Source organism: Tupaia chinensis, unplaced genomic scaffold, assembly GCF_000334495.1.
Source record: "Tupaia chinensis unplaced genomic scaffold, TupChi_1.0 Scaffold142100_1, whole genome shotgun sequence".
NCBI lineage: Eukaryota > Metazoa > Chordata > Mammalia > Scandentia > Tupaiidae > Tupaia > Tupaia belangeri.
In genome coordinates this window covers 1,145,177-1,154,352 of record NW_006201951.1, presented here as the reverse complement: position 1 = coordinate 1,154,352, position 9,176 = coordinate 1,145,177, and the positions used below count along the sequence as shown (strand labels likewise).

Here is a 9,176-nt window from a genome sequence, read left to right as displayed (position 1 = left end):
GCCCGCTGCGCGGGAGCGGGAGCACCAAGCAGGGCCCGGGCCAGCCCGGTGCTCAGGCAGAGAGGGAGGCGCAGGGCCGGCGGGCACGGCAGAAGGCGCCTGGCCCACAGCGGGCCTCCCCCCCAGCCGGTGTGTGCGTGCCTGGGGGCCGGGCGGCCGGGGGCCCAGCGGGGGCCTGTCTCTCATGAAGGACGTAACTGGAGTGACCCGCCCTCCCCGCCCCGTCACGGTGTGACAAAGCCACTGGTGCGAGAGGCACACCGTCTGGCAGGACGCGAGCTCTGCCGCCCAGCGAGTCGGTCTCCCCGACCCTCCTGCCTCTGGTCAGGGCCTCTCACCCTGGCTCCCCCTCCTGGGCCGTCCACACCTCCCACACGCGGAGGAGGCCTCACGTCCTCAGGCAGCTTCTCCACCCACCTGCACCAGGTACCCCCACCTCCCACCAGCACGTCCTTGTCCCGGTGTCCCCCACGTGGCCTCCCGAGGACAGAAGCCGCTCTGTGTCTGCGGTCATGCCAGGAGTACCATCCAGTTGGCATCGGGAGGTGGGAGGCAGCAGACGGCCCTCCCGTGACCCGCTTTCTCCTTTGCACCCAGGCACCGGCCAGCAGCAGAACTGCGGCTCACAGACTGGTTCAGACCTAGGTAAGCAGGGGCGCGGCCCGCCGAGGGTGCGCGGCTCGCGGTCAGGGTGGGCGGTTGGGTCCCGATTGTCAGGGCAGAGCTGTTAGAGTGGCTTCAGACGGCATCTTAGTTTCCCAGGGGCTTACCGGCTCCGGGGCTCTGCGCCCCTGCCTCAACTTCCCAGGAATTTAGGGCAACTCCCTGCCGCAGCTGGGGAAACCGCAGGTCCTCCTGGCAGGAGCCACCCCTGCAGTGGTCGCCTGGTTACCCGGGGCCTGCTCTGCGGCTCCGTCACTGCTGGCCTGGTTACATGGCCCTGCTCTGTGGCTCTGTCACTGTTGGCCTGGTTACGTGGCCCTGCTCGGCGGCTCCGTCACTGCTGGCCTGGTTACGTGGCCCTGCTCTGTGACTCCGTCACTGTTGGCCTGGTTACGTGGCCCTGTTCTGCGGCTCCGTCACTGCTGGCCTGGTTATGTGGCCCTGCTCGGTGGCTCTGTCACTGCTGGCCTGGTTACGTGGGCCCGCTCTGCAGCTCCGTCACTGCTGGCCTGGTTACGTGGCCCTGCTCTGTGTGGCTCTGTCACTGGTCACCTGGTTACATGGCCCTGCTCTGCAGCTCCGTCACTGCTGGCCTGGTTAACCGGGGCCTGCTCTGTGGCTCTGTCATTGATTTAACTGAGTCCCTATGCATTTGGGGTCTTTCTGGTTTGGGGACTATCGTAGGAAACCTCTCTGTGACTGACTCGCACGTTGCTTTTTCACGTGTGTCTGTGCGGCCGAGATCCCTAAATGGAGTTGTCTGACCCGGAGTGGGGCATTCGCTATCTGAGGTGCTGCCATGCCCTTGCCACGGGCACATTCCAGGCCCTGGTGGCCGCCAGAGACTGTGGACAGCCCCGGCCCCACAAGTAGGGCGCCGCTTCTGCACACGCCCCTGGGCGGCCGCTGGGTTGAGGGGGCGGGGGAGACCCGTGGCAGTCGCTGGGGTGGAGCAGAGCCGTCCCGACCACAGCCACGGCCACGCTGTGAGGAGCGCAGGGCGGACGCACACACGCACACGTTCTCTCAAACACCTGAGCGTCCTGCAGTCACTGATTTTCAGACCGGGGTTGACAACAGGTACCTGCACAGCCTGGAAAGCACAGGCAAAGGGGTGCCCGAAGATTTAAAAGTCGGGCCAGCAGGTGGTGTGGGTTAAGGTTCTGGACTCCCACATGGCCCAGCGCAGTTCAAGTCCCAGACCCGGTGACTTGAAAAATCTCATCGGATGCGTGACACACAAGGTCCGCAGCAGTGACGGTGACTTTCTGAAGCAGCACCTCGTGACCCCGAGCCCCTCCTGGTCTCTGCTTCTGGTGCTGCTGGTAGGAGGGGTCAAAGTGTTTTCTGACTGAGACCAGTGGGAGCAGAGGAGGAGGGACTTCCAAAAATCCTCTTGTCCATAGAACCAAGGGGGAAACTTCCAGAACTCTGGAAACAAAGCACAGGTTTGCAGCAACCTGGTAGAGTACGCTCGGGAAAGACAGCGGAGTGTCAGTAAGGATCGTGAGCACTTTGGCTTTTAAACTGGCTCCCCTGCCACGCCACCGGCTGCAGGGCAGCCTCAAACCTGGCAGTCTGCGTCTGCAGTCAAGCCCGGCATCTTGGCAGGCAGTGGGGGGTGCTTGCTGGGGCTGGGGCTCCTTTGGCACCTACATCCCAGAACGCGCGCTGTCTGGTCAGTCTGCAGCTCCTCACACGAGTCTGCCTGCCCTGCCCTGACGGGAGCCTCCACTGCAAAGATCGTCCCCAGGACGTTTGAGAATAAGTAGGGGTGCTCGCGTAAGCTGTGGCTGCTCGAGGGTGGTGGGGCATGTGGCAGGTTAAACAGGTCTCGAAAGGGGTGAGCTATCCACTGGGCTCCCGACAGATGCGAAACAGCGGGGACCGAGACACCCACGTGCACCCCAGGCTGTGTATGTGTCCGGAAAACACCTGGAGCCCCAAGTGCTCCCATGGGCTAATCCCGGGGCTCTGGGCAAGCAGGTAGCGAAGGTGAAAAGTTACCGCGGCTGCCAGCCAGGCGGGCACCACGCCCTGCCACGCAGCAGGTGCAAGGCCACGCAGCAGGGGCGAGCCGTGGCCCAGCTGCCGTCACAAAGTCCCTGGGAAATCACACAGACCACGAATCAGTTCCAAAACACAGGGACAGACAAGCCAGCAGGAGTAGGGACACCGATTTCTAGGGCTGCGACACTGTACCAGGTACTGTTTCCTCAGAAAATGACAGACGTGAAAAGAAACAAGGCAGTGTGACCTGCGGGGGCCCGGTGTGGGGGACAGACAGCCCCGGCGGGCTGCTTTCAGCACGGGAACCACAGGAGAGCGCGAGGAGGGTGCCACGGGCAGTCGGGGACCATGTGCTGCCAGATAGAAACGCCGGCTAAGATACAGTGATGGGCATCATGGAGGTGGGCCAGGGCCAGCAGGTGGCGTAGTGCAAGGCGCGGGGCTCCTGCGTGGCCAGCCGCATGCAGGTCGCGTCCCGGACCCTGTGGCTTGAAACTCACGCCGGGTGCATGTGTGTGCGTGCCCAAGATCCCGAGAGGAGAAGGGCTTGCGGTGTGGTCATCCCCTGTGGGGGTGACTTCTCGCTTTCTGTCTCCCTCTGTCTCTCTGGCGAGCACACGCACCCTGTGGCAAAAATCTCTTAAAAAAGCAAGAAATGCAAATTCTGCAGCTGAGAAGTACAAATAAAGTTAAGAATGTACTAGGTCTCAACAGAACTAAGCGGGCTGGAGAGAGTTGATCTCAGCCCCAGGGACTCCAGTCGGCTCCCTCAGAGAGACCCACGCGCTTCTGGGTATATCAAACGGGGAGCTACAGCCGCAGCCCGAAGGTGACAGAGAGAAGCCCTGTGCTACTTAGAAAGAGTCCTTAATAAGATTAATAGTGGGGGGGCCAGCAGTTAACGTAATGGCTATGTCATTGGACTCCCACATAGTCGACCACGGTTCGCGTCCTGGACCCGGTGGCTTAAACTCACGCCGGGCGCGTGTGCGTGCGTGCCCAAGATCCCGAGAGGAGAATGGAGGAGAAGGGATTGCTGCATGGCCATCCCCCCGGAGGGTGATTTCTCGCTTTCTGTCTCTCTGTCTCTCTCTGTCTGTCTGGCAAGCGCATGTGCCCAAAAGCAAAAAAAAAAAAGAAGCAAATAAGCAAACTAATGAGGGGTGCTAGTCCCCCCGAGGCTGACGGCAGGGCTCGGGTGAGGTCTGGAGCCTCCGTGGGTGCCTTGGGCATGTGCATGCGTGCGATCGGGGCTTACTGAGGCTGGACTGGGTCACTGCATCAAGGCCCTGACAGTGCTGTCTCTCATCTCTCTGTGTGTCTCTCTCACTCATGGAAGAGATAAACTTGAACCAAAACAGCATAAAACCCTGTCGCTCGAGGCCACGTGAAGTGAAGTGACGCAGGCGAGGAAAGAGAAAAGCCACGTTTCCGCTCCTGTGCGGGACCTGAAAGTGTGTCTTCACAGAGCCAGACAGACTCGAGGTTTCTGGAGGCCAGGAGGGCGGGCGCGGGCGTTGCTGCTCAGACACACGGAGCTGCTGGTACGAGGGGCGTCGCGGTGTGCTTTCTTTAACTGACATCTGACCGGACCTGGTCGCAGCACAGTGCGGCTCTTGGAAGTGCGACGTGCAGCCTGCATTGCACAGTGGTCAGCCCCGCAAGGCGCTCTCCATTTTCGGCTGCTGGGGGTCTCTTCCTGAGCCCTCACCCCCACCCTCGGGGCTCCCGGGCTCCGGCAGAGTAACAGGAGTTAACCACAGTTTGGGCATCTGAAGAGCTCGAAGGAAGGACGCTGCACGTCGTCAGCACGAGCAGTTCCGGTGTCCGCGGGGACGTGTGTGCTGGCTGCCCGGCTCGCCCGCTGCACGTGGCTCTCGTGTGCTGGGAGTCACACCGCAGTGTCCGAGGGGACACGTGTGCTGGCTGCCCAGCAAGTGCACATGCACATGCCTGTAGCAAAAATCTCTTGAAACAAAAAACCTCATATGTGAACGCTTATGCTGGTTAGCCCGCAGTCGAAGAGCGTGAAGAATGCGGACGTCCATCGGCTGGTGGACGGGCGGGCACAGTGCGGTCTAGCCCTAACGCGTGTTCCGGAGCACGTGTCTGCAGACTGAGTAGCTGGCCGCTTCTGAGGCGCAGTGAGGGTCTCAAGAGGGGCACAGTTGGGGAGTGGGCTTCAGAGCGGTCCGTTTCGTTCGGAGTAACTACGCAGCACTGTGCTTCTTATATTGCTTTTTGCATTCAAAGGAGTGTGTGTGAATGAGTGTGTGAATATGTGAGTGTGTGTGTATGTAAGAGCGTGTAAGTGTCACGGTTCGCGTCCTGGACCCGGTGGCTTAAACTCACGCCGGGCGCGTGTGCGTGCGTGCCCAAGATCCCGAGAGGAGAATGGAGGAGAAGGGATTGCTGCATGGCCATCCCCCCGGAGGGTGATTTCTCGCTTTCTGTCTCTCTGTCTCTCTCTGTCTGTCTGGCAAGCGCATGTGCCCAAAAGCAAAAAAAAAAAAGAAGCAAATAAGCAAACTAATGAGGGGTGCTAGTCCCCCCGAGGCTGACGGCAGGGCTCGGGTGAGGTCTGGAGCCTCCGTGGGTGCCTTGGGCATGTGCATGCGTGCGATCGGGGCTTACTGAGGCTGGACTGGGTCACTGCATCAAGGCCCTGACAGTGCTGTCTCTCATCTCTCTGTGTGTCTCTCTCACTCATGGAAGAGATAAACTTGAACCAAAACAGCATAAAACCCTGTCGCTCGAGGCCACGTGAAGTGAAGTGACGCAGGCGAGGAAAGAGAAAAGCCACGTTTCCGCTCCTGTGCGGGACCTGAAAGTGTGTCTTCACAGAGCCAGACAGACTCGAGGTTTCTGGAGGCCAGGAGGGCGGGCGCGGGCGTTGCTGCTCAGACACACGGAGCTGCTGGTACGAGGGGCGTCGCGGTGTGCTTTCTTTAACTGACATCTGACCGGACCTGGTCGCAGCACAGTGCGGCTCTTGGAAGTGCGACGTGCAGCCTGCATTGCACAGTGGTCAGCCCCGCAAGGCGCTCTCCATTTTCGGCTGCTGGGGGTCTCTTCCTGAGCCCTCACCCCCACCCTCGGGGCTCCCGGGCTCCGGCAGAGTAACAGGAGTTAACCACAGTTTGGGCATCTGAAGAGCTCGAAGGAAGGACGCTGCACGTCGTCAGCACGAGCAGTTCCGGTGTCCGCGGGGACGTGTGTGCTGGCTGCCCGGCTCGCCCGCTGCACGTGGCTCTCGTGTGCTGGGAGTCACACCGCAGTGTCCGAGGGGACACGTGTGCTGGCTGCCCAGCAAGTGCACATGCACATGCCTGTAGCAAAAATCTCTTGAAACAAAAAACCTCATATGTGAACGCTTATGCTGGTTAGCCCGCAGTCGAAGAGCGTGAAGAATGCGGACGTCCATCGGCTGGTGGACGGGCGGGCACAGTGCGGTCTAGCCCTAACGCGTGTTCCGGAGCACGTGTCTGCAGACTGAGTAGCTGGCCGCTTCTGAGGCGCAGTGAGGGTCTCAAGAGGGGCACAGTTGGGGAGTGGGCTTCAGAGCGGTCCGTTTCGTTCGGAGTAACTACGCAGCACTGTGCTTCTTATATTGCTTTTTGCATTCAAAGGAGTGTGTGTGAATGAGTGTGTGAATATGTGAGTGTGTGTGTATGTAAGAGCGTGTAAGTGTGTGTGTTTGAGAGCGAGTGTGCATGTGTGTGTATGTGAGTAAAAGTGTGTGAGTAGGAGTGTGTGTGTAAATGAGTATGTGTGAGAGTGAGTGTGGATGAGTGTGAGTGAATGTCTGAGTGTGTATGTGTATGTGAGAGTGTGTATGTGTGTGAGTATGTGTGAGCATGTATGTGTGCGTGTGTATATGTCAGTGAGTGTATGTGAGTATGAGAGTGAGTGTGTGTGAGAGAGTGTGTGAGTGTGTGTGTGAGAGTGTGAGTATTGCGAGTGGGTGTGAGTGTGAGTATTGTGAGTGAGTGTGTGAGTGTGTGTGTGAGAGTGTGTGAGTATTGTGAGTGTGTGTGTGAGAGAGAGTGTGTGAGTGTGTGAATGTGTGAGTATTGTGAGTGGGTGTGAGTGTGAGTATTGTGAGTGAGTGTGTGAGTGAGAGAGAGTGTGTGAGTGTGTGTGAGAGTGTGTGAGAGTGTGTGTGAGTGTGTGAGTATTGTGAGTGGGTGTGGGTGTGAGTATTGTGAGTGTGAGAGAGTTGTGAGTGTGCGTGTGAGAGTGAGTATTGTGAATGAGTGTGTGAGTGTGTGAGAGAGTGTGTGTGAGTGTGTGTGAGAGTGTGTGAGTATTGTGAGTGGGTGTGGGTGTGAGTATTGTGAGTGGGTGTGAGTGAGTGTGTGAGTGTGTGCATTGTGTTTTACAACCTTAGTGCCCTCACTTATCAGCTCCTGGAGAGTCTTCTCTTTTCTGGTCCCTAGGATTTTTCTAGGTGAACAATCAAGTTATCTACAAACAGGGACGGCGGTCTCCCTCCCCCCACAGGGATGGCGGTCTCCCTCCCCCCACAGGGATGGCGGTCTCCCTCCCCCCCCAGGGACGGCGGTCTCCCTCTGCCCCACAGGGACGGTGGTCTCCCTCTCCTCTCCACGAGCAGACGGGGACGGCGGTCTCCCTTCCAATCCTGTCCCTTTATTTCATTTTCCTGCCTTACTGTTGCGGCTACAACTTCCAGTCTGATGCCCAGAGCAGCCATGCAGCCTTGACCCTGACCTTGGGGAGGAAGGGCCCAGTCTCTCACCAAAGTGTGGGCGAGCTCTTTACCTAGTTGGGGTAACCCCTCTGTGGGCGCTCCTGTTAGTGGGCGAGCTCTTCACCGAGGTGGGGTAACCCCTCCGTGGGCGCTCCTGTCTCCCTAAGAACTCCGCCGTGCACGAGTGCTGGACTTTGCACAGTGCCTTCCCTGTACCGGCCGTGAGGCGAGGGCGAGGGTGGTTCTCGGTTGGCCTGTGGTACCGCCCTGCCCCGCCCCGGTGGGTTTTCAGATGCTGAGTCCTGCATATTTTGAAGTCTGTTATTTTGTTATTACTGGAAGCAAATCCAATGTCTTTCTCTCCTTTTGGACCCAAGTTTTTGCCTATGCTGGATCGTACCCATGCACGTAAGGCGTGAGGGAGGTTAAATGGCACCCTCCAGAAACTTCTAGAAAAAGTGACAGTGAAGAAGAAAGGAGAGAAGCGTGAGAGACTGAGGGGCGGCAGCGGTCCTGCAGGGATGTGGCCGCAGGACCGCTCAGAGGCTGTCCCTCTCAAGGCTGCCTAGTTATCAAGGCAGTGTGAGGCCCTCTGCCACAGCCAGGGCGGGCACCACCATGCCACGCCACTTTTAGACGGGTCCTGCTGAGGACCAGGCCAGGCCTGAGCTCACGTGGCCCTCCTGTCTCAGCCCGGGTCACCGGGGTTTCAGGTGCACACCTCTGCCTCTCCCCTGCAGGCCGGACACTGGGCCAGCTTGGCCTCCCAGCTGGTCCTGGCCACCATGGCCGCCCTGAGCCACCCAGTGTGAAGCCATGGTCAGCTCAAGATCAGCCCCTAGGCTGCGGTGGCGGCACCAGCCTGAGAAACAGACAGACCCAGAGCAGGTGGCCAGGCCCCCCGTGCCAACTGCAGTGCGTGGGAACTGGCTGGCAAGCAGCTCCCTTAGCCCCACCCCTGCCTCCACCTCCCACCTCGGCCCTGGGCCTCGACCTCCACCTTGGCCCTCTGCCTCCGCCTCCCACCTCAGCCCCGGGCCTCTCTGCCTCCACCTCAGTCCTCAGCCTCCACCTCGGCCCTCCGCCTCCACCCTCCACCTCGGCCCTGGGCCTCTACCTCCACCTCCGCCTCGGTCCTGTGTCCCTCCTCCCTGACACCTCGGCCTCCTACCTGGTGGCACCAGCAGCCACAGGAGTGCTTGCTGTGCAAGGCGTCACAGGGTTTAGATGAGGGGTCAGGGCCCTCGTGTGCGCACGAACACATGTGCACACACACCAGGCCACGTGCATGCACACCCAGGTGTGCCCCCTCACACCCACGTGCACAAGCTGGCTGGCGCAGTGCAGCCCTAGAGGCTGGAGCGTGGAGTCCGCTCACTCGACTCTCGTCTGATCGGCAGGGAGCGTCCGGACGTGACGACCTCCACGGCCTGGATGGCCCCAGTCGTGTGGGAAGGCACCTTCAGCAGGGAGGTCCTGGAGAGGCATTACAGGCGGAGAAACGTCACTGTGGGCTTGGTCGTCTTTGCCACAGGCAGGTGGGTGCCCCGCCCTTCGCCCTTTCCAACCTCCGCCATCACGGCCGAGCGCAGGCCCCCACCTGCGAGAAGTCCTCGGCGCCCGGCTCCTGGCCACATGCACAAGGAGCCCCGTCCACAGCGCAGCTGGGCTGGAACCCCACACGGGACGCACGGCGAACGCCTTCCCTGCCAGGGCCTGCCCTGCGCTAGCCACTGGCTGCTGCGCCCCGCACCGTGCTCCCGGCACTGCCTCCGGCGTCTCCCTCGTGCCC

At 60.2% G+C, this 9,176-nt stretch overlaps 1 protein-coding gene across 1 annotated transcript in view; it reads left to right on the top strand.

Annotated features, from left to right (window-relative positions):
• Window positions 1-9,176, top strand: part of GLT6D1 (glycosyltransferase 6 domain containing 1) — a 16,053-nt gene that overhangs the window by 5,907 nt on the left and 970 nt on the right. Inside the window, exons 3-4 of the mRNA XM_006163341.1 lie at window positions 598-645; window positions 8,785-8,922. Coding sequence (XP_006163403.1) covers window positions 598-645; window positions 8,785-8,922 — 186 coding nt within the window. The remainder of the gene's footprint in view (window positions 1-597; window positions 646-8,784; window positions 8,923-9,176) is intronic.